The following is a 26,408-nucleotide window of genomic DNA, read 5'->3' as shown; positions in this document are numbered from 1 at the left end:
TACTAGTGAAAAAATAGAAGTAATGTAGTTATTCTTATATAACTAATTGACATATTTATGCAGAACAGATGAAACCATTTCACATCCATTCCATAGGGAGCTTTTCTCTAATCAAGAATATAGGTTTTAATGAATGAATACAGCATTTTAACAATAAAAAAATAAAGATATTTAAAGTAAGAAAAACAACGTCAAAAAAGCACAAATTGCCGATTACAGCAGACACATGTTTCGGCGTTTCAGGAAACGCCTTTCTCAATGCAAAAAGTAATGAGCTTATGAACGAAAAGACATCAAGACATCCGACAAAAGATATTTACTTAAGCACACAAGTTAACTCTATTTCAAATGATTTTAACAGTATGTAATGAAAAAAAAATCTTAGATTGCTTTCGGAACAAACAACTTTGAAATAAAAGAAAAAAAAACAATTAATTTCAAAATATATAAAAGAAGAATACAACTTGGTTATAAAATTAAAGAATCACTTAAGCCTGAAGAAAAGAAAACCTTTGTAATCTGCGGTGACAAAAAATAGTATAACGGCAAAAAACAAAGTTTAGTTCAATTTTAGCAATTAAATTAAAAACGCGAAGAAGTAATAACTTTTAAGCTTTTATCAGCATTAATTCAAAAACCAAAGATTTCTTCTTGAAATCGTGATTACAGTACACTAATTACTTCGAGACAATGGAATAAAGGCAAAGGAGCTAAGGCATTAATGAAGGCTTCCTCTTTGCCTGTATGGTTGTTTATTTTACGTAGCATTGAAAGCGTAAAAGGAAATTTTAAGCTAGGTAAAATAAACAACCTAACACACACAGAAGCAATCCTAGGAAGTTCATCCTGTGGTTAATAAGTAAAATTCAATAATTTGATGTTGAGGAAAAAAGATGCACAAATATGCGGCAGTGTATAATCGCACCTCATTAATTTTACTTTTTTTTTTTGAACAGATAATTGGCGGAAAGTGCGTAGGGAATTAAAGTACTTAATTTTGTAAAGCAAAAAAAAAAATTTTTTTTCTTCACAAAATCAATTTTCCCTGATTTTTTGTAATTTTTTCAAATTTCCCTGATATTTCCCTGACTTTTCCCTGATTAATAAAGTTCCCTGACTTTTCCCTGATCTCCCTGATTTCCCTGATCTGTCGCCACCCTGTAAATGCTTTAAAAATTTCTGAACAAATTTAATTCCTCCCTCCCCCTAAAGATAACTTGTAAATCTTCTAAAAAGTTATAAAAACTAAGCAATAACCAATGAATCATTTAATGTCGAACATAGTAATTTAGTGTTTCCGCCAGATCTATTTAGGACGGCGCTGCACCCTGCTCTCTTTCAGGCAACTTTCGATGCGCCCTGCCCTCGTTTTGCATTTCTCAATGCATTTTTCTTTCCCCTTCGAAACTTTTCAGCACTTAATCACAAAAACAAATTTTCGAGCTCAGAGAGTTATATTCCAGCATGGCTTTGAATATAACTCTTGTTCAATGTTCCACGAGAATCAGTGTGAGAAGATTATATTACAGATCTTATAGTACTTTTTCGTTACTTTTTTTTTTTGAGAAAGTGCTTTTTTTATAAAAGGAGTGTCTTTTTATCAAGAAGTAAGCACCCAATCTCTTTCTAAATCTAGGAGAAACACTATAATGGAACCTCACTATAGTACTGACATAATTGTGACCAATGACTGAGGAAGGCAATAATGACAATGAAGTGGCTGGAAACTGCGTCACCACTTGAGAAATATGTTAGTCAAACTGTTCAATTGACATTACAATATCAACTAAACAATATAGCTTAAATGTTTCCCACAAAATTTTCTTTATTATGGATATTGTTAATGAGTGGACAAATATTGTTGAGCACAATACTCTTAATTTTCATTGGTTATCAATTTTAGTACTTTAAAGTTTGCAGGTAAAAACTAAATATATCATCAACTCCCCCCCCCCCAAAAAAAAATAGCTTTTAAAATAAAAACAAAAAATTGGTTCATTGTCAACCACCTTATTGCATCTGGATATTGAAAGATCAGAATAACAGAAATTCAATAAGCCTGTAAATTGCTTCTAGCTTTAAATGTAATTAAACGTTTTCAGTTCTGAAGGATTAAGATGTTGACACTAACAATTTGGTTTGAAAACTTACTAAGTATTTATTGGGAACAGAAGTTAACTTGTTACTGAACAACCCTACTAATTTGTGGTTTTGATTGCAATGTTGACTTGGGTTGCAACAAAAAGTTTAAGCTTGTGAGTATTCAAATTTTGTTGTGCTACTAAACAAAAAGTATTGTAAGGGTGCAATTAGTATCAAGCTAAAGTTCGTCTTTTGTAGAAGGGGGCTTTAGATACATCCACAAAGACTATCAGTCATGTTCAAAACATGAGCATTAAATTATGCAGATACATAAAAACTAATGAAATGAAACATACCTGCCAAACTCCAACAACAGCATTAGCAATGAGAATGAGGAGAATCACAAAAGGTTCAACAAATGCAGTAATCTGACCTTCATGTTCCTCAAAAAGAGCTAAAACCTTCAATTGCAAAAAAACAAATTAAAACAAAATAATCAAATAGCATACTTCATCGCTTGTATAATTCCTTCAGAAAAGTTAAATACTTACAAATGAAATAATAGCAGCAAGAAGCAGAATTTTTACTAGTAAGTCATCAAACTGCTCTAATATGAGTTGCCACAGAGGTTTACCTAAACCAAAAACAAGGTACATTGGTGAAACATATTTCATTGATAAAAATACATGACGGATAAAGAAATTAGACTTACTAAAGAAAATAAGACTAAAAATAATTACAGTTTAACCAGAATTGTAGTTTTTGAATGTAAGTCTTTAGATTTTAAAAATACATAAAAGTCTTTTCATTTTAACTATTTCCCTGATAAATTGTTGAATGTTTTAAAACATCCAAGTAAATAACTATAATTCATATTATACTCATTTCTGCATTCATTTCAAAACACACCAGTAACAAAGGGTTAATTTAAAATATATTTTTTCAGAATTAACTTTTTCCTGAAAAGTGAAAAGCATTCTATTAATGGTAATTTGGGTTGTAGAGTTTGAAATTAATGACATTCGGGTCATTCCATATCAAATCAACCAATAAAAAATAAATTTTGAAGGTCAATGTTTTGGATTGTTATGATTTTTTTGTCTGTTTATTATACTTACCTCCAGGATGAAAAAACTGAAGTTTCAAATTTTTTCAACAATTCTTTGCAAAGTTATGCATTTTTTAAATTTTGGAGGAATCCGAAATTTTGCATTGATTAAAATTTTAAGAGGGCTATTATTAGAGTACTATTTGACTTAAAAGGTTAAAACTTGTGCTGTTTTGTTCAGTCTTTTATAAGGTTTTCAAAAATATATAACAAAGCCCAGTTGCTAAAAAAAATATATATATAATTTTTTTAATAAAAAAGTTTTTTTTAATTTGTAAAAATTCAAAATCGAAATTTTTAATTTTCTTGAAAAAAATATATGTTTCTTAGCCTTTTGTTAGCAACATTTATTGAAATTTTCAAGATGGCATTCTTTTGGTATCATGCAGAAAATTTTTTTTTTCTTCTTTCAACAGTGCTTTAATGGGTCATTCCATGTCAAATCAACCAATAAAAAATAAATTTTTAAGGTCAATGTTTTAGAATGTAATGATTTTTTATCTGTCTATGATACACACCTCCATGATGATAAATTTGAAGTTTCAAATTTTTTCAACAATTCTTTCCAAAGTTATAAAATTTTTTAACTCTGGAAGCATCATAAATTTTACATCATTTAGTAATCTTTAAAAGGCTATTATCAAAGAACTAATTGACTTAAAAGGTTAAAACTTGTGCTGTTTTGTTCAGTATTTTAGGTGGTTTTAAAAAATATGTAACAAAACCTAGCTACAAAAAAAATCATTTAAAAAAAAAATTATTTTGTAAAAATTACAAAATCAAAATTTTTAATTTTCTTGAAAAAAAAAAGGGTACTTAGTCTTCTTTAAGCAACATAAATTCAAAATTTCATGATGGCATTTTTGTGGTATCATGGAGAAAAAAAAAATCTCTTTCAAACAGTTGCTTTAATTTTATTTATAAAAAACATTTGTTCTAATGAAAAGTAGTTAAAGTTTAAACCGGGACTATTGCGTAAAAAAACAAGTACTTGGCAGTATTGCAAGCATATTAACAAGTTCAAACAATTTTTTTTGTGAAAAAATATTTATTATTGAATAAAAAATTAAATTTTATTTAAATTTGAAAACTTCAACTTAAAAGTTACTGAAGCTTTTATAGCCATATTTTAAAAGCAAATTTAAGTTTTATTTATATATAATTTAATTACTAAAATATAAAATTTAACATTTTTTTAAAGCCCATCAAGAAGCAGTTTGAGATGTGTGTAAGATTTCAGTTGCTTTTGCCATCTCCTCTTTCGAGACTTGGTATGTTCTGCTTGTAGCAGTGACAGGATGTAATTTGCACAGAACAAAATTTTTAGGAATGATCAAAATGTCTGCTTTTCTTGGATAAATGAATGATGATGATGGTTCGCTAGGATGAAGGAAAGAAACCTGGATTTCTTCTTTTACCTGATCTTTTGAAATTACATATCCAGGGGTCTGGCCAGAGCAAATTTGGGTCCGTTAACGGACCCTTCACAAAAATCCGATCAACCAAAACGGACCTTTCACAAATATCCAATCAACCAAAAACGACCTTTCACAAAATCCCAACCAACCAAAACGGACCCTTCACAAAATTCTGATAAACAAAAACGGATCTTTCACAAATTGTTTATTGAAAGAGCAAATCTCAGATTAAAATAATACAGCATATAAAAACGATAATGGTTGGAACCTTTTTTAAAGTTAAATTAGAGGAATCAACTTATACAAAATCAGCTAATTTCGCAAAAGAAAAAAAAATCTGCACTCTTGTGATGCTCCTGCAAGCCATAAATAATTACTACAGCCAAATAAATATAATGCCTGTTGTTGGTTTCTTTGAAAGAAATTAACAGCTGAAAGTCAGTTTGCTTTATAATTTTGCTTGTTTGTTTTATGCAGCGGTGTTGTTGTAAACTTCTTTGAAAAAGCGTCAACATTCTCTGAATAGGCGTAGTAAGCACTTTTCTCCCCACTCATGATTTAATAATCAATAATATACAGCGAAATGAACTTAGAACTGCAAAGGGTAGTAAGGGGGGGGTGTGATCGCTTCAGATAGAGTTACCAAATTCAAACTAATCACCACTTAGCGTCATCGTCAGTCATTGTCTAGCGGTGCGATGTTTAACTGTTTATTGCCACTTAGCGTCTGGCGGTGCGATGTTAAATTGTTATTTTGGGAGAAAGTTATATGGGTTTGATTTTTCGATGCTAAAAAGGATAATTAACTTAAAATAAATTCTTTTATTTACCATTTTTTTTTCTATAGATGCCTACATTTTGAAAAACGAAATCTTTTTACATCCGATATGAAAATCATATTTCATTCTTTTTTCAAGCTAACTTCGCTTTATTAGGATGCAAATAAATGAAAAGGGTTCTTTATTTTTGTAACAAAGCTTATTTCAGGTTTTTAAAGCGGAATAGGGAAGTTTTCGATTTTTCAATTTTATTTTTACATGATAGAGTAACATGTATGAACATCATAGGTGAAAAAAATTTTGCGATACGATAAGTAGTTTTTTTAATTAATTTTTAAAGTTCAAGTGCTTGTGACGTCAAAAGGCATAGGAAGTGACGTCATGCGCTCTTCCGATAGGGGAGAAGTCGAAGGTCACGCATTCGACTTCGAAGACAAAACGTAAAAGGCTTATCTCCTCGCATTTAACTCCTCGCGTTTCTGGAACATTACACCTCTCATCCTCTCCGAAATATTCGAATATCATCATTGATGTTACATGAGGAAGATTATTTAGATTGTGCTTTAACGAATCTGGTCTCCATAGTGTGTTCAAAAGGATTATTGAATTTCTAAAAAATAAAAATATCAGCGCGCTCAAAAAGTCCCTAGCGAAAACAGGGGATCTTCGGCGGAAGACTGCCCATTCGCGCCCTGTGACGTAGGTTCGTGACGTTTCAGAAGAGCGCACTTTTGAGCGTGGATTTTTAAAAATTCATTAAAAATCAAACAAGGTGTTTTAAAATTCGGCGATGGTGATTTTTTTAGTTTTGAGGATCAATTAACAACATCCAATGGCCAAAATATGAACATTTAATAGGTTGCAACTTCCCTATTCCATTTTCTTTTATGAGTCAATAATTAAAATGCTGAATTGATCGTTTATTTTTTATTTTATTTATTTATTATTATTATTATTATTGCTTCAACTGTGTACAGATATTAATGATATGTTTATCATAGGGCTCTAAAATGCAATTTTAAAACAATTTTATCCAAAATATTTATTTTACAAGCCGTTTTTATACTTTTGATGCCTTCACTTTGAAGATTGCAATCTCTTTGCATCCGCTATGGAAATCTGATTTTTCGCATTTTCGATGTTTAGTACGCTTAGTTAAGAAGTAAACAAATAAAATATTTTTTATTTTTGTAAAAATCACGGAATTTATAAGTTTTAAACGAAACTCTGTGCTCTTAAACAGTGTCTTGGGTTAAAAATTTAAATGCTGAACCCCTGACTGAATTTTTTTTCTTTCAGTTGTTTTAAATACTATACAAATAACATTTCTAGTATAATTTAACATGATGTAGAATGGTAGATAAATATTGATACTTGAGGGGTGCCCATCTCCCAGTGAGCGATGCTTCTCCCCCCCCCCCCCCCCCCCCCCAAATACTAGAAAAGCACTAAAGAATGATATTCTCAACAGAAAAGAGGGAAAACACTCAACTTTAAGTGTCAATGATGCAGTTTCCACCATCTCAAGAGTCTAAACTTTCGTTTAGACTCTTGAAAAAAAAAAATTTTTTTTTTTTTTTGCAAAATTATTTGATTTTTCACAAAAGTATTTTATTTTTCAAAAAATTATTTGATTTTTCACAAAAAACGGACCTTGTGAAAAATCCTGGACAGACCCCTGATATCCTATCCACCATTTGCTGTCATAAGCACAAGCAATATAGCCCACAATTTCTTCAAACTGTACATCCTCATTATGAGGGATCATGAACTCGGGATCCTCTGTACTAGAGCCTGGTTTCGGATCTTTGCTAAACTCACTCATAACATCATCAGTTTCAGGAACTGAAGAATGTTTTTGCTTACTTAATTGTATGCGACAAGCAGACTTATATAAATGAAAAGCTTTCTGCAAACACAAATCCTAACTGGAAAATTTTCTGCAAATAATTATTTTGCCTAACTTACACTTGTAAATAAAGAATTAAATTCATATTTAGATATGAAAGAGGCCAAAAAAAAAAGTGCTCTAAATCATTTAATTTTTTTTTTTTTTTTACAATAACATAGCTTGTGCTTATTTTTCGCCAACTGCCAAAACTATATTTTTTTTCACACATGTGCTTTAAAAGGCTTTTGGAGAAAGAAACAGAAATAAACTGGGATTTTTTTTACAATTCCCTTTAAATTTTTTTTTTTTAAAGGGAATTGTAAAAAAAATCCCAGCAGTTAAGAAAAAATTTCTGCAGAGCCAAAAATTTTCTGCAAACGCTGTTCGCCGCGTTCGTCTATATTATGCAATACTGGTGACAAGTAGTACAAATTTTCATTCCTTCTTCAATGCCATATGTTAGTTTTGTCATCCACAAGCTTGCAGTTCTTAGATCTTTTTTCACCCAATGTCCTTCTTTTTTAAATGGATTGCAGCAAAATATGCTCCATATTGTTTATCCATTTTCAACTGAAAGTCGGCTCTTAACAACAAAAACATGCATAAATTTAACATTAAAATAACAATATATATATATATATATATATATATATATATATATATATATATTATATATATATATATGTTATATATATAAAGGAATCAAGCCAAGGGTGCCAATAACACCTCCTCAAATACTGTACAGCCCCCCCCCCCACAGGGATGAAACCTCTTTACAGAGAAAAATGCCCCTTAAACATCCCCTTAAATCTTAATGGCAGTCTTTGCCATCCCTCCACCCACTTTGGATGATCCAGCTGATCAAGCAGCATGAATTGTTACATGAATAAAGATGTTGAAGTGCAGTTCTCAAAAGGTGGGAGCAAACACAGACTTCAACTTTGAAGCTTCAACACCAAATAACTTTCATTTTAATTAACTCTAAAATGTTTGAGGTAAATTATAATGCTGTATAGAGACAAGAATTGACATAAATTATGGAAAAAAAGCTCTTCAAATGCCCTTAAAAAATATTTTCTTTGCTAAATGGCACAATTTTGGACATACCAAAACGTTAACTGAGCAAATGTACCATTAAAAAAATTTTTTTTTTTAATTATTTCCATACGTTTCAAAAAAAAAATAAAGGCATGAATCTTACACTGAATAATTTTTTGTTAATATTTTACACAAATAACAAAAGTAAAGACAGATTATTTACTTTGTAAACGATTTTAGAAAAAATTAAGTTTGAAATTTGATGCATGTCCAAAAGTTACGATCTTTACAATGCTATTATTTGAGAACTAAGTATATGATGTTTTCGTTTTAAAGGTATTTATCGATCCTCAGAATCAGTTTTTAATTGTTTAAAAGTGTTTTCAGAAGCTTTTATGCAGTATCTTAGAAGAAAAATAATTTTTCTTAAACATACATGTGAGATGTCCAAATGGCGTTACGATCTTGACGCCGATAATTCTGTCCGTTTATTTATAATTTTTTTTATAATCCACTGTCTTCTAACATCAATAAAAAAGATTATTATGATGTTATCTTTTTTAATCCATTGGTATTTTGCATAATTAATACGTTACACATTGAACAATACATAAATTACAGTAGAAACATGGCTTGTTATGATCGAACGAAAGCCATTTTGCGCGAAAATCGCCAAGCAAACCTCCGTTGGCGACAACACAGTATACGATAAGCTAAAGGTTACCAGAGGGGGATTCCAGTTTGACAAATGTAGTTAATCGTCAGCTGCACCATTTTTGGTGCCTTTATCACCTGCGCTAGCATTTTTTTTCCCCCGCCGCTTTTATTATTTTAGAATTTTTTTTTCTCTTCTTTCTTTTAAACATAATTTAACGATCTCCAAATAGAAATACGAATTTCTTTTTTCAATAATTTTTTTAGACATCGTTTTAATTCTTATGACATTAGAAAAAATATTCATTATTAAAACTGATGTCACTTTTTACATTCTTTCTTAAAGCATATTTTGTTTATTTTTCCTTTAAAAATATAGTATATGTCGTATTTGTCTCTATTTTTATTCCTTATTTGTCCCAATAAATCAAACTACAAGTTTGTATAATTATTTCCATGAAGCTTTTTTCTACCTTTCATCAACTTCTTCTATTCCAAAACGTTATATGTAAAGAGCAGTATGTATAGCCATTCAAGTACTTCATTAATATCCTCTTTATCATTAAATTGCAAAATTCAAAAAGTAGTAAATAAAATTTTCATTGGAAAAGTTAAAAATCAGATTAACAGTTGTCAAAAATGGTGAAACTTACATTATGATGATGTCCAAAATCCGTTACCTACAGGACAACAATGTCCAAAATGTGTTACCTACAGACTGCTAATTTAATTTGCTAATTAACAATTTTTACAAATACCTGCTGTCTTTTCATGTTCATATATTGTGCTCTAGGTATGCATACTATAGAATAAAAGCAAAATTGATATCAAATTCGAAAATTTTTGAAATTGCTCAAAGTTAACTTTTTTGTTCCCACCTTTTGAGAACTGCCCTGAAAGAGGAAATATTTTTTTTTCTTATGATACCACAATAATGCCATCATGAAATTTTGCATTTTTGTTGCTAAAGTAAGACTTAATGACATAATTTTTTTCAAAAAAAATTTAAAATTTCGATTTTGAGTTTTTTTAAATTAAAAATTTTTTTTTCAAAAAAATTTTAAAAAAAAAGAAAAAGGTACAACTAGGTCATGTCATATATTTTATAAAACCTTATTAAATACAGAACAAAACACTACCAGTTTTAACTCTTTGAGTCAAATAGTTTTTTAATTACGGCCATTTAAAGAAAATGTGTCAGGAAAAATTTTCAACTTCGTCAAAACTTTAAAATATTATAACTGGACAACAAATGAGTGAAAAAATCCAAAACTTTGTGTATTTTCTCTGTTGTGGTAATACTCCATTGGAACAAAAAATGAGCAAAATCTAAAGACATGATGTTTTGACCATTGGTTGATTTGATATGGAATTACCCATTCACAAAACTCATTCATCCTAGTTTCTTGTTCTAAGCAAAAGTAATTCAGCAGATTAACTGTCTAAAATTCCTACCTCATAGTTGCTTGTTCTAAGCAAAATAAGTTTTAATATAAAATTGATTAATTGGCTAAGGATTGGCCTATAGAATAATCCGCAAAATAGCTGATTACTGTTGATTAATCTGTACATCACTATTTTTAAGAATAAAAATGAGGACTATGATTTTTCAAACTTAAAAAAATTTAAAGAACATAACTAAAACAAGAAGCATACCTTCTTCTGCTGGTAATTCTGCAATAAAAAAACACAAAATAAATTGACTGATAAAACAATAAAGACAAAAATTCAATAGAAACTAACATAAAAGAAATTACAATCGTTTATTTAACCTCATTTAACCACGTTGGCCTTGATCTTTTTATATTGCTGCATTTTGCTTAAACATTACTCTGCAAGCTTCATATTAAAACTAAGGTCTGGACTTCTACGGATTGCCTTCTCTTGACTTTTAGTTATACGTATGAAAGATTCACTCATACCTTATTGTCGTGTTACCTTCGACCTACTTTCAAGTTGTTAAAGCGTGTCAAGAATCTTGAACTTTTCTTATATTGTCGCAAACTTTCGCTTTTTGTTTCCATCTCCAAACTTTAGTTGAAACAGCGTGCCTAGGTGCTACAATATTTCATCACCTTTCATATTAGAATAAATAGATGAAAAATCAGGAGTGGTGATTATACACACCAATAAAGCTATGTTTATAGTACGGTGTGTGGGAACTTGAGCAGTTAGTGATGCTGAAAGAATGAAAGTACATTCACGAAGTCAATGTTTAGTAGTGAATAACAAAACCGAAACTTAGCATCATGATTCCTTTCCAAATATTTTCGTGTTGAGAGCGAGAAATTCGCTTTAGCTCTAAAATTTGTTACTCCTGAAAAATACACGTTATAGCCATTTCGCATAAGTCAGTTCCCGTTGTAGCGGGAGTCGACTGTACTTCAAGCATTGCATACACAAGCTACAAATTCCTACAAATGCCCTAAATCAAAATCGTTTCATACAGGAGAGGTTTTTTTGAAGTTTTTAATACTACAGTTGTTAGCTATGCATTTCTGTGGAACATAAACCGATTGAGACTCTACAAAAATATTTTATATGCTTACTCAAATGCATAGAAAGAGTAAAGATACAAAATTTGATAGAAATTCGAACCTAGGTGTCAAACAACATGTTTTTGGAAAATTTTACATGTTATGGATGAGGAATAAAATAATGTTAATAAATAAAGTATACTAAAATAATTTAAAAGATTAGTAGAGTTAGGGTAGCATATGAAAAAACACTTCAAAACTTTCAAAGCAATTGAAATATTTTCAGGATGCAAATGGATTGAAATCTCAAACAAGACACGTAATTTTCGGCGATGGACGTGTTTCAATGTTGGCATGTTTACAAAACATATGTTTATGGAGGAAATTGCAGTGGTGAAGATCGATTGGGGAAAGTTAAGGAGAACAGAAACCAAAAACACTAGAAAAATCAGAATTTTTTCCGATTTAGAATATGAAATTTCTGCAGAAACTGCTGATTTTATAGAAATATTATCCAACTGAAGACAGAATTTTATACAAATTCTGCAGATTTCTTTAAGTTCAAAGTAAATTTGAAGTTCCTGCAGATGACTTATTGAATTCAACATTTTTCACGAGCTGTCCGCCGAATTCTCGTAAGTTCCAAGAATTTTAAATTTTTTTCTAATTTTTAAAGAAATCTAGAATTTGTGCAAAATTTAAGTTCAGTAAGAAGATTTCTGCAAAAAATCTGCAGATTTCTGTAGAAATTCTACAGAAAATTTGTACGAGTTTTCCTCTCACGATTCAACAGAATTGTTCTGCAGCTCAGGCATCTGTTGCAAGGCACGTGAAATTTGGTAGTACTTTGCTTTGGAGCTTGAAACTGATTTTACAGGGTTACTGGTTACAATTAAGATTTGAATTAAATTTGAAGGAATTTAAGAACTCCAGAACGAAACAGTGATCTATCTACACACCCCTCAACCACAGATTCCTTATGAGTAGCAACCTTTAGTGAACATAATTTTCTCTCCTAACCTTTATTTTTCATGAGACAAACAGTCTAAAGTAGGAAAAAAGAATCTACGAATGTCTCGAATTTTTTTCGATATACAGAGATTTTTTTTATTTTTTAAAACAATTTTTCTGTGTATTGAACATAGAAATTTGCTGGAATTTCGATACACAGAAAATTTTGATACGTAGAAGTTAGACTATTTTCTTCTTTGACTCCTTAAAGTAAAACAATTCTTAAAATATGCAATTTTTTTAGCATACAGAGAAAAATAAGAAATGTTTCAAATGCTTGAGATCCTCACATATTGCAAAGATAATAAGAGACAATTTATGTTTTGAATTTTTCTATTTTAAAATATAATTAACTTACCATTAGGACCATATTTTTCTTGGAGATTTTTCACTTGAGCTTCCGACAAACCTTTTTCTGGATGTGTATCAAAATACTCTAATATTTCTTCACAACTTTTAGTATGAGCTAATTCCATTACGTATATGTAGTTGACACAGCACAAATAAAATAAATACAAGTTCTTGACTAAGTACAAACACAGTTACATGAAATTTAGTTTTAAATCCACGCCCTGGAAATAAAAAAAGAATTATATAAGTCACTGATAATAATTTTAAATATAATTTATTAGTTAGATTATTTAATTCATTCTCGAGTTTAAAATAAGTTGACCAAACAAATTTCAGAATAACTAGAAATATTAAACATTTTCTTAGTGATCAAAAAATTAAGCAATGCATTGTTAATATTAGAGAAGTACCGAGTAGCACTTTCGCCAAGTAGCCAAGTACCGAGTACTCGGCCTTTTACTACTCGGCCGAGTACCGAGTTACCGAGTACTCGGCCGAGTTACCAAGTACCAATTATGTATTAAGAAGAACCACCGACACACATGTGATGAATTTTGAACTTATTGGAATAGTAGTATAGACCTCCTTGTCCATATAATAGTTTTTAAAACTAAATTCCTGCTGAAATTCAATTTACACATTATATAAACAATTTTGTTTGTGTCAAAAATTTTACAAAAAAAATATTTTTAAAATTAAAAATAAATAAATAAAAGGTATGATTAATCAAGTTGGAATTAAAACAAATTTATACCAATCAATTATAGTTTTAGTCCGCAAAACATAAATAATTTTAATACAACAAATGTGCAGGAACACTGCAGACCCCCATGTGTTTCTGCCCCCCCCCCCCTTGTTACAAGGAACGTCTTTTTCAGTGCATAACATGTGAGCTAAAGAATGTTAAGACATTCGACAAAAAAATCTGAAATTTTGTCGGATGCCTTTAAATCCACGAGCTCCCATGTCATGCATTGAAAAAGGAATTCCTTGCTATGCCAAAACACATGTCTGCAGTGTTCCTGCACTGTGCTTTTAACATTGTTTTATTTCCTTTTATTTTTTTAAGCAAAGGTATTTTAATAATTTTTTATAATTGATTTTTGTTTGTAACAAAAATTCATTTTTAACATAAAAATTCCATATTTTCTATACTTTTTTTTTTTTGCATAATTTTACATAAATAATTTTTATCAACTTTGGGGACATTAAAATAAAGATTTATTCCATTGAAGCATTACAAACTTCATTATTATCAAAATTTAAAATTTGACTTATAAATTTTAATTGTAAATGTTTGCAGAATATAATGTTTGCTCTTTTTTCTATAAATTTTAGTATCTGCCTTGGACAATATTCAATTTTTTGCAACTACTCGGTATTGGCCGAGTATCTGATCAGAATTTGGCCGAGTACCGAGTACTCGGCAAATTGGCCGAGTAGGCCGAGTACCGAGTAGTTACCGAGTACTCGGTACGTCTCTAGTTAATATCCAAGATTGCAATAAAGAAAAAGCTTTTTGAGGAATGAAAAAAACATTACTTTAGGTCAAAATTATATCTAGGGAAAAAAATGATTTGAGCATGCAGTTACTATTTAAATAATTTAGTTTGTGTTGATTGAAGGATAGTACATTTTTAAAAAAAATCTATATTTTGGAAAGTATCATGATACCTTGATTGTTAATAAAGTAAAAAGTATGCTATCTAAAGAAAGAGCATATCAAAACAATTTTATTTTAGATATTTTGATTAGCAAGTATTTTGGCTGAATTAATAAACATTTTGGTGAGTTAAAATATTTTATTAATGATAATGAAATGATTTAGCACATCATTTTATTATCCATTCTATTATCTATAGCCTTTTTTAGTTTTATAATTTACTTTTCAAATGAATTATTTTTTTCTTCGCTAAAGAACCTGCTAAGTAACACATTTTTAAAATTAAATTAATAACTCATAGTTTTGAAAAATATTTTTCCCCTCACATTACACCACTAGCACAACCAGAAATACATTCTGGAGGTTTTTTTTTTTTTAAATCGAAACAGCCCTTTCATATGCAGAAACTACTATAGTAGAATTTGCATTTATGTTAAAACCAATGCCTTTGGGGAGTGTTTTCACCCCCCCCCCTCACTGCGTCACTACATTTCACATTGATTAAAATATTTGTGAAATATTTCAATATAATTTATCTTTTGAGTGAACTTACACAATATAGTTTATCGTTTAAGTGTAATTAATGATGTGGATCGGGTAAATACCCAGGAAGTAGGTCAATATTTTTTGGGTATTTACCCAAGGTCTGGGTAAATACCCAAAAACTGGGTAGTTTACAAAAAAAATGCAAAAGTGAATGGGAATTTTCTTTTTTTTTAAATCTAAATATGAAATAACTGGTAAAGCTAATCCATACATATATATATTACAGTTTATAGTATTTTGTATTAAAAGACTTGATGAAATTATGAAGGAAACATATCGTGAACCAAAGAATCTTTCTTTTCAATGTCATAATTAAAGTATAAGCAATTCAATGATGAACTTCAGGATTTCAAACTCACAATCTAGGTTAGTCATATCCAAAAATGATAAAAAAAAAGGAAGCATGACGGACACATTCTTAGTGACTGCCAAAAGACTATCATATAGCCAGTTCCTCTTTATAAACTGGGCACAAAGTTAATTTATGTTTTCGTTATACATGTTGTGCATAAAAGTCGATATTACACATTAAACTTATTATACAATTAGTCATCACTAGAATGAAGTATTTTGTTATCTACGGAACCAAACCCCATTTTAACACTAGTATTAGGTCTCAATTTTACGCAGTTTTGATTAACGCGGCATTTCCTTGGAATGTAACCCCCGCGTAAAACGAGGGTCTACTGTGGGTAGTATACATGGTATATATATTAATAACAGTGTTAAAATAGGGGTTAGGTTCGGTAGATAAAAAAAAACTACTTCATTCTAGAGATGACTAATCGTATAATAAGTTTAATGTGTACTTATATCAATTTTTATGCGCAACATGCATAAAGAAAACAAATTAATTTTGTGTTCTGTTTATAAAGAGGAGTTTTCAATGATAGTCCTTTGGCAGTTATTAAGAACTTTTCTCTGTAATTCTTTACAGAACATTAATGCATCCATGACCACTTGCATCATTTCCATGATAGAATATTCCTTCACTAACAGATCAGGAAGATCATTTTTATTGTCTAGGAATGACTCAAAATTTTCAATGATTTTGTGTCACCGATGTCGGTATCCTCGTTGGTTTTGGTCTCCTTTGTCACTCCTAAAAGCTCTTCTTCTAGTGAGTTCTGAACTGTGCGAGTTTAAAAACTTTACTTCTGGAAAGAGCTTTGGAACCAATTACATAAAATGTCTCCAGTGGCCCAAGCTCTATTATTAGGACGCCAAAATGCAGTTTATTACATGCAATCTGCAATATTTAGAAGTTTGGATTTTGAAAGAGGAGAAAACTATCTGTTTGCATTGCCGTATCCGCATAAAACCGAAACTCATCTGTGTAAAATAAAATAAAGGTGTCAAATCTTAAACGGGTTAAATAAACCCACGTAAAACGAGGGTCTACTGTGTGTGTATATATATATATATAGATATGAGATGCAGAATACACCTGAACGCTTAAACTAAGTTAGGAGAAAATTTCTGCAAAAGAAATAGGTAAATAAATAGTAATAATGAATTGAGCAACATTTTGATGTCATGCAAGGACATATTACTGGGTTATAAAAGACTAGGAACTTAAAAAAATTGATGTTTGCATTTTTATGTAAACAGTTAAGCTTTTTACTTTTTGTAGAATGGCTTTTTGTATCTGAAATTGGCTATCAACATTGATTAGGCATATCCAACACATTTAATGTGAATATCATATTAGATTACTAAGTTGTTTCACACAATAATTTTTTAAATATGGGATAAAAATGCAATTTTTTGGCAAAAACTTATTGTTTTCTATATAGTTGGTTATATATATACATAGTGGAATACAAAGAAGTATTTTAGTTGAACATAAATTTTTGAAATAAACATCCGGGTAAATAGCCATTTTCGGTATTTACTTGGGTATATACCCTGGGTATTTACCTCCTTAAAAATAAATACTCTGATATTTACATCACTAAGTGTAATGTAACATTATTTAGCTTTAAATACTTTTAAATGTCTTTTTTTTCTAAGTTATCACTAAGCAATTACATATGGTAGAAACAAAATATTTTTCATTCTCTAAAAAAGAAACACTAATTACTCAAGACCTTTGTTTCAACATGATACATTTTAAACTAATCAGGGGTTAAGTGTTTAAAAGACAGGGAGTTCGACAAAAAATTACAACATAAAGAGCTGGTTCTTTTTTTTTTAATTTTAAAACTGATTATATTTATATATACATGACTCTGCCTATTACGCAATGACCTTACTACATTCAGAACCCTCTTATAAATATTACATGACACAATGACTTTTTAAAACTGCGTTTTAATTCAAAAACAAATTTTAAATAAAATACTTTAAACATATTTATAAAATTGCACTCATTTTTCATATTTTAGTGCAAAAAGCCAATTGCTTTGTTGCTTTTTGTTAAATATATGGAGAAAGTTCTTATATTCTTGCAATTTCACTTTTTTCTACAATACCGACACCAGATAGAACAACACCAGCAACAAATTTTTATATCAAGTAGTATTCAAAAACCTACAGATTTACGAAAACTGCATTTTTGTAACACATTTATGTTTAATCAATACAAAGGATTAAACAAACCATCCTTCATTTTAATCTTCAGTAGTACGTTTCACCTTAAACCTACCACTCCACCCTATTAATATTTTAATTCCTATCATTAGACATCAATTAAAAGAATTATAACTCCGCACTAGTGGTTTAGTTAAATCATTATTATATATAGAATACAGTAACATAATTTGTCTTTTAATTTTCTAGAAGCTTCTACAAAATATTTAATAATACATGCATACATATAAACTGATATATAATATAAACATAAATAGATAAACAGTTATAAGTAATTTCTACAATTTTTAAAATATAAAATATAAGAGTTTTTGTCTCATTAATAATGCAAAATTTTATTCGATTTCAAGTAGGTCAGTGACAAACATGACAGTAGTAAAATCATCAATAGAAGCACCTATCCTACTATCAATTTTTGTTATGTTTATCGACTGTTTACATCCCTTGTAAGTATTTAAGCACATCGACCAATTCAACACGTATTACTTTTATCACATAACTTTCGTCACGTAATTCATGGGAAAAATCTCGACTATTTTAATGAAAAGCAAATAAGGAAATGCAATTTTATTTTTATTTCAAATTAATGAAATGAAACCTACTAATATGTTAAAATATGCAGAGTAAATTTTAAGTTAGGAACATAGTGAAAACAATCCATTTCTGGACTGTAAAAGCATCAGCTAATATAGCTGAAGGTTCTTAAACTCTAGTTAACATGCAATTTGCCAGCTGGCAACATGTTACAATGCATATAATATTTGCACATCATTTCCGAGAATATAGGCCTACCTTGGAGCGAAAAATTTACGATCTTGAAGTTATCCTCTCTAATACCGAGAGCAACAAAAATACACAAGATCTGAAACTATCATAATGTGTTTAAAATATTTCGTACATCTAAATGCATGCCAGGTGATTTAATTCAGAACATATTCAGTTCGCAATTACTCCGACTTCATCGTCGCCGGCTGTAATGTGGACTACGGTGATTGGATGAATCGACAAATGAGACAGTGGTTGTACAAGTTCACTTCAGTTGAGAACGAGGAGCAAGAATTAACTTTTGCTCCGTAATAAAAAAGGAGAAATCATACGTAAAATCTTTTTTAATTTATAATCTCTTTTTCATGGTTTGAAAATCAAATTTAAAAAGCATGCTACGTTTCAAAGAAAAAAAATTCTTAAAAAACCAGCGATAATGAAAATTGAGTTTGAAAATACAGATACAAATCACAAAAATATTTTCGTGGCACAAGTCAATTTTTTAAAACAAATCCACCTTTCAGAGCAGGATTAAAATGTGCTTCAAATTTTTCAGTAAGATCTTAATGCAGGCCGTCATTTCGATTTTTCTAGGGGGGCGTGGCAAAGGCAGGGCGGACTGACTCTTCAACGTGATGTGCAGTGGCGTACCAAGGGGTTGACTGGAGTGACTCTCATAAGGGACGCAACAGCAAGAATATTAACCAATTAGTAACCTTGGAGCTAAAGGGGATAAAAGAAAACTTTGCACGTATGGATTAGAGTTAGCTTAATACATCTATACAACAGTGTCATATCTGGGAGGAGCAGGGACGTGCCAACGTCTTGGAGAGTGAGGGAGGGGGAGGGCAAACAGAAAAATAACAACCGATGGAGCACCAACTTTTTTATTCTACATTTCCGGTACACATAGAATTGAAATAATATTTACATTCTGCGGTTCTGCAGACTTATTCCATATGATAATGGAACCCAGATCAAGTTTGGCGGTACGTGATTCGTGGATATTTACCAGGAGAAGCTGAGTCAAACGTTTTTGTGACATTGTTGATCTCATATAAGTTTTCACTCGTTGAAGAGAACTAAACGACCTTTCGGCCGATGCTGTTGAAGCAGGAACTGTACGAATCAGTTCAATAGTTTAAATACTTCACTTAGTAGCATTCTAACAGTTCTTGATTCTGCTATCAAGATCTCACAGACATCAAAGGAAAATAATTCGCCCTTTGTTATTTTGGGTAGCACGTAGCAGAAGCCTCTAATTTTTCCATATCAAAGTCACTTGTGAATACCCAATTTATTTTGCAACTGACTTCCTTTTGCTTCACTTGTCCGCACTTCTTCTAAATTTACAAGGTTGACTATCCCGGTTTGTGGAACCGCTTTTTAATTTCATTTATCATTATGTCCATTACTTCGAAAAAGTATCGTCTAAGTTTAACAATTTTTGCTACATTTGCATCAACTGAACTGTCGGAAACGCTGGAGTGCTCGTATCGACGTGGAACTTTTCTTTTTCGTGATGACACTGGTATCCCCAAACCCAAGAGTTCCGCTGTTTCCTTAGTTTTTGTCCAGAGACATTCAAAATTTTCGTCTGTTCGCATACCGACAAAAGTTGCCGTGTCCGACAAAAGTTGTGCACATTTATTTGCATTAGCAACAATATAGCCTGGTTTTTGAAGAACTTTAGCAAACTGTTCACAAGGAGCAAAAATTTTACAGCCTACCTTTAACGCGAACAGAGTCTTCGCTTTTTCAGCTGTTTTTTATATCCTCTTAAAGTTGCTCTTCTGTCATCTGACAGTGTATTTCTGTCCTCTAAAATTGCTGCTAATGTCTGCAGCACCCTCTCGTAGTTATCAACAAAACGGTTTAACGCATTGACACAAATGCACCATCTTGTTGGGCAAAGGGGTATGAGAGGTTGAACTTTTGTTTTACTTCACTGCCCAGGTCACATGGAGTGAGAGCAATGTTCAAATATGATTTTTTTTCTTTTTACTGACGATAGGATGATTTTCGAAACACATTTCACCAGTGCCATGATTTCACAAAATAAAGTGCAAGACCGGGCTGCTTCTTGTAGACATAAGTCCAAGGAATGGTTATGCTACAGTGATATTAAATAATGATTTCGGTTGAACTTCCCGGATCAGTTTCTCAACACCATTCAAATGACCACTCATGTTTTTAGCTCCATCAAAGCAGTGCCCTCATACTCTTTCAAACCCAATATCAAGTGTCTTTTATCGCCACATCTTCAATTGCATAAATTGACTTTTGTATCGTTTGACGAGTATATCCCTAAAAAATCTTCCCTCACCTCAGATGTGACGGGATTCATCCATCTAACAAACTGAATTGCTCATTTCCTCCAATATCTGTTGTACCATCTGCTATTATACCCAAATAAGTACTTTGTTTTATATCATTTAACTGCCGCTGAAAGCAGTGAGCCATTATTTCTAGTATTTCATTTCGTATTTTTCCATCCAGCCAGTTATTTCGAGTTTGGAGCCAGCTTTGAAGAAAAGGAACATCTTCAATCCTTTCTTCTAAAAATCGAAGCAAATTACCACTGTCGCTTTTCCACCCTCGAAGAGCTTGCTCTTAACGAAGGGAACTTATTATAGTACGTGTAAAGCCCTTTTTGCATCTTTTTGCTGATTTTGACTCTGCTGGCTTATTAAGTTTACCACAGGTATGCCCAATTTACCATAGGTTAAGGGGGGGGGGTATTTTTAGGAGTTGGCAACCCTGCCACTTTTAAAAATTAGCATTTTCCCCCTTTTATTATCAATTACATCCACCTCCAGCAATTTTTACAAGCATTTAATAACTGGGGGGGGGGGGGCGAGATGTGAAATTTGCCCCCTCTCCTTCGGAGACTGGGGGGGGGTAGAACTCACCCTCCCCTGTTGGCACGTGTCTCGGACAGGGCCTTATCCAGAGGGGGGCCTGACGGGCCCGGCCCCCCCCCCCCCCGAAACCCGAAATGTTTTGTACCGTAAAACAGAAGGTTTTTTTTTTTTAATTCTTAATGTCAGAAAAGGAAAATAACAAAGTTTTTTTTTTATTCTTAATTTTGCTACTATTCAAAATTTATAATATTTTGCAGAAATGCAGAAAAAGCAGTTCTAGTTCTCATTAGCTGCAAGGCACACTTGAAATTTAGACCTTTAATTAGGACTTCCTGCTCTCTTTCCCAACTCAGTTCAGGGAAGTCCAGGGTTAAAGCAGGCCCTTTGTCAGTTCGGTAGACTTTTCAAGTCTACCAAACTGACTTCTGTGCACTTCCTCCTCCAGGGGCTTGCACAGAAATTTTGGGGCTGTCACAAATGCTTCTTTTGGGCCCCCTCCATATTGTTTACCCATATTTTCAACCCTAGGTTTAAAAATATTAGGCCCCATTTAAGCTCGGGCCCGGGCCAACAGGTGTCACTTCTCCCCTCTGTGCACGACCCTGCCCTCCTCCCCCTAAAACTCTTATAAAACTTACACTGTACTGATTTCGAGCCGGGGACTCCCCAAAGGCTGGGCCCCTAGTTTCCGATTAGGCGAGTATCTTTTTACCAAGATGTGCCAAATTCAGCTCCTTGATACATCCTGAGTAAAAAATGCAAAAATCACGATTCTCGCGTTTTTGTAGCATAATTTTCAAGATCATTTTTGTGACTGATATGTTTCTTGTCTTGCATTTATTTAATGCAGAATTCAGTATCGTGGAAGTTCTTTTGTTATTGCTTGTTTTTTCTCTTACTTCTACTGCATACTGTTAATACCTTTAGTATGAGGAAAAAAATAACACTTACTCTACTCTCTTTCATTTTCTGCACTACTTGTGATGAAAAAAAAAAGTTTGTTTCGAGAAATATTTCGTTGCATTTATTTTTAACTTAAAACGGGTGTGTCTTACAAAGTTATAATCATTTTGTAAGACTGTGAAATCAACTTCTGAAAAGTGTAAATAAAGAGCTTCAAATAATTTCAACTGTTCGAGAGTCTTTGAAAATTATTTAAGTTTTTGAAATTCCTTGAAAAGTTCTTCAATTTTGTATCTTATCAAGAAAATAAAGTATGAATTGTCCAAATGGCCAGAATATTACTCTTCCGTTCTTATTTTCTGAATGTCTACACCATTTCTTTTAAGCTATTTTGTACAATTTTCAGACTGTATGGCATTTAATGAAAAAAAATGGGAGTAGGGTTAGTGATCAAAAACAAACTTCACTAAAAGCCGATGTGAGCAGATGACTGGGTGCTTCTCTTTTCTCCTCTCTCATTTTTCCTCTCTGTCCATTAAGTTCCATGATTTGTCGAGCAAGCAATTTTTATTTTGTTTGATCTTGATTTGCAAAAGAATGTAACTTTTAAAAGACTTTGTATGCCTAGTTTTTTTCATATTTTTGTTGTCTCAATTACCTAATATAAGGCCTCAAAATACAGATATTTTTTTTTTCGAAAATTTCTCGGGGGAAAAACCCCCGGACCCCCTGAAATTATGGGTGTTCTACATCCGACTTAAAGGGACACTCTCCTGTTATACTTACCACTAAAGGTGAATAAGAAAAATAATAAGAAATTAAAATAACAACGTCCAAACAGTGGAATCATTAAAAATCGAGACAAAAAATCTTTTATGTTAACATTTTTATGCGTTTGTTGTGTCTATTTATACTATATGTGTGTGTGTGTGTGTGTTAGGGCAATGTGCTAATCCGGGCCCCTCCCGAAAAAAATTTCTGGATACGGCCTTGGCCTCGGGAGGAGTAAGGGACGGTTTTCCACCCCAAAGGATCCCTCCTTTTTTGGGAGGGGAGGCGTTTTAACTCTCGATGAAAAAATAAATGTTTTGAAACATTTTTCAAAAAAAAAAAAAAAAAAAAAGCCTAAAACCGAGTTTTTCAAGCGACAACTTCAAATTTCAAATCTATTCCGGGAGAGCTCTTCTCCCCTCTCGCGAACAACTTAAAAGATTTACTAAAATGTTGGCTTCCATGTCGAAAATTTTCTGAATGATAGCTTATGAAAACTCCTCGGGAGAAGTGGAGTTGTTGTCTTCAGTTGTCACTGAAGATTGGCTAAAAATACGCTTCTGAAGTTCCAATAAATTTCCAGAGGATGCCTGAGTCTCTGCTCTTCCTTAACATCACCTAACTAACCTGGATCCTAGATATCGTTTAAAACTGCGTTTCCCTATCTTTAATTCGAGAATTTTCCGGGGGAGAAGACTCGTAGCCCCCGCTTCCAAAACGGCTGACGATAATCCACAACTGCGTTTTTTAAGTTTCAATTTCAAAAATTTATCGGGGGACAGGGTCCTCCAAGAGGGTGTAAACTTTGACTCCCAAAGGGAATGAAAAAAAAAAGGCTCCTAAGTGTGCAGGTTTGAGGGTGAAATTTAAAGGGGAAAAAAACCGAAGGTGCACAGGTTTGGGGGGGAAAAAAAAGGCACACAGTTTGAGAGTGTGAAAAAAAAAGTTCAAGGACGCAAAGAAAGTAAAATAAAAACAAACGAAAGCGCATGGGCTCGAGGGCGTAAAAGAAAAATCAGAGGAGTTCAGATTTGAGGGCACCAAAAAAAAAACGAAAATGCGGTCACACATGTCCAAGGGCGCAAATAAATAAATAAATAAATAAAAATTTAAAAAACTCATTAACCCATTTTGAGTTGATAGGTACAAAAAAAAAAAAAAGGACTGTGAAAACATAATTTACATATAATTCCAGGTCATCTTTTAAAAGTCCAAATAAAAATACATAAAATACACTGCTCAAAACAATTAGGGGAGCAAGCAAAAACGTGAAGAAAACCGGGCGAGACGGCTATGTATTGGCATGCAATGGATAGTACACGCGTATCAATGCGCAATACAGAAAAAAAGACGTAAAAAAAATTGGAATTAAGTTTTAATGCTTTGAAAGTATGGAAAAAACGTAAAAAGATGATTTAGGGCAACAATTTGGTTACATGTAAATGATGAAAAAAAGATACTGTTTAGACATGATTCATAAGTTTTAATAGGGCGTGTGGGCTCCTCGAACACCTAAGACTGCTGCACACCTGTTTGCCATGAATGCGATGAGGTTATCTATCTGACTTTGGGGAATACTGTTCCACTCCCCAAGAAGTGCAATTTCCAAGTCTCGAACAGTAACAGGCGGCCTTGATCGCGCAGCAATGCGTCGTCCGAGCATGTCCCAAACATGCTCGACTAGATTCAGGTCAGGAGAGCACGCTGGTCATTCCATACGCTGTATTGTTTCAGCTTCAAGCATGTTCTCTACCAGACGAGCTCTATGCGGTCGGGCAATATCATTCTGGAAAACAACGGAATCTCCAATGGCTCCAGAGTAAGGGATGACATGAGGTCGCAGTATCTCGTATGCATACCTTCGGCCAGTCAAAGTGCCATTCCGAATGATATGCAGGTCCGCACGTCCGCCTATGCTGATTCCACCCCATACCATCCAACCAACTCATCTGTATTGTGACTTTTTACGAATGAATGCGAGGTTATTTCGAGTGCCCCTGTCCCTCCATACCAGAAAGCGTCGGATGTCACACTCTAGGCTGATTTAGGACTCATCTGTAAACAACACTTGGCTTCAATCATGTTGCTCCCAATCTCGATGTTCAACATCCCATCATCTTCGGGCAGCACGGTGGCGTGGGGTCAACGAAATGAGGACCATTGGCCTACGTGCATAGAGCTCTCCCTCAAGAAACCGATTACGTACTGTTTGGTTGGACATCCTTCGTCCTGTTGCCAAGAGTAACTGTCTTTGCAGCTGCGTAGCATTCTCTGTTCTGTTTCGACGGGCTATTAACAGTATATACTGGTTATCAGTTGCTTCAGTGGCATGTGGCCGACCTTGCCCTGGTCGACGTCTAACATTTCTTGTCTCTTGGAATTGATTCCAAAGCCTTGCAACAACACTTCTGGAGACTCAAACAGCGTCCGCGACACTACGTTATGTTTGCGCGGATTCCAGTCTGCCTATAAGATGTCATGTCATGGATTCCGGTAAATCACTCTGTTAAGACATTCTCAAGTAACCTTGTCTCAAGAAAAAATACTGTGCAATCGAATTTCACAGTTACGGCAATAAAACGGACGTTTCTGCAACACCTCGATTTCTGCTCTTATCTTCTTTTTCTGGTTTTTGACGTCATGAACACTGATTGGCATAGAAAGTTTTCTTTTTCCGTTTCCTGGTAGGCTTAAAATTATGGATGTTTATATGTACATACATTTTATGTTATTTATTAGTATGCATCTTTGCGTAATTTTGTTAAAACCATGTGCTCCCCTAATTGTTTTGAGCAGTGTACAAATGCATAACATTTTTGTTCTAATACCACTCAAATACCATTCGCACGTCTTTATGATTAACTAGCATTCTCGTACCCGGCATTGCTCGGGTAATGGAATTAGCAGGGATTAATAGTGTTTGGTGCACCTAATTTCGAAAATCCCACATAATAATTACTTATTACCTACGTTTTCTTCTAATTTTGGGAGGATCCCGGGGCCCCTATACTCCTTATATATATGCCCTTGTTCTTAACCGATCTTTAACTGTTATTAACGATCTTTTAAAAGTATTGATTATCTTTGCAAACACAGGCCATCCACATTTTATTGTTATACCTATGTTTAAGCAAGAACTTCTTTGTATACAACATTTTTAGTTTTTTTTCTGGTGCTAAAATTATTAAGCTGCTTGATGAACTGACTTTGGAGCAAGCTACATAAAATTGGCCGTGTGAAAAAAAAAGTCTTCTCTTAAATCGATCCCCGCTACTTTTAATGTCTGTCCTTGTGACTTATTAACGGTTATTGCAAAGCAAAATTTTACAGGAGACTGCACTCTTCTAAATTCAAAAGGATGACCCGCCTGTGATGATGTTCTTAAAAACTTCGTTTCTAGTTTTGAAAAAATGAAAGCAAATGACAGAAACATTATTATTTGACTTGAGAAAAGCCTTGAAGAATCACGTGAGAAACAGAAACAATTTCAAATTT

At 32.5% G+C, this 26,408-nt stretch overlaps 1 protein-coding gene across 3 annotated transcripts in view; it reads right to left on the bottom strand.

The window, feature by feature from the left end:
• The window catches only part of LOC129232376 (calcium-transporting ATPase sarcoplasmic/endoplasmic reticulum type-like), a 118,825-nt gene that overhangs the window by 34,724 nt on the left and 57,693 nt on the right, over positions 1-26,408 (bottom strand). The window contains exons 1-5 of one of the 3 annotated variants that reach the window (XM_054866529.1): positions 18,403-18,597; positions 12,817-13,030; positions 10,627-10,644; positions 2,634-2,716; positions 2,439-2,543 (exon numbers count right to left, since the gene is read on the bottom strand). In XM_054866529.1, coding sequence (XP_054722504.1) covers positions 2,439-2,543; positions 2,634-2,716; positions 10,627-10,644; positions 12,817-12,934 — 324 coding nt within the window. In that variant the 5' untranslated portion in view covers positions 12,935-13,030; positions 18,403-18,597. Of the gene's footprint in view, positions 1-2,438; positions 2,544-2,633; positions 2,717-10,626; positions 10,645-12,816; positions 13,031-18,402; positions 18,598-26,408 lie in introns of those variants that run through there. The other 2 variants (XM_054866536.1, XM_054866542.1) reach the window with 2 other exon arrangements.

This window comes from Uloborus diversus, chromosome 1, assembly GCF_026930045.1.
Source record: "Uloborus diversus isolate 005 chromosome 1, Udiv.v.3.1, whole genome shotgun sequence".
Classification (NCBI taxonomy): domain Eukaryota; kingdom Metazoa; phylum Arthropoda; class Arachnida; order Araneae; family Uloboridae; genus Uloborus; species Uloborus diversus.
The sequence above is the reverse complement of the archived record's forward strand: the minus strand, read 5'-3'. Positions and strand labels throughout refer to the sequence as shown.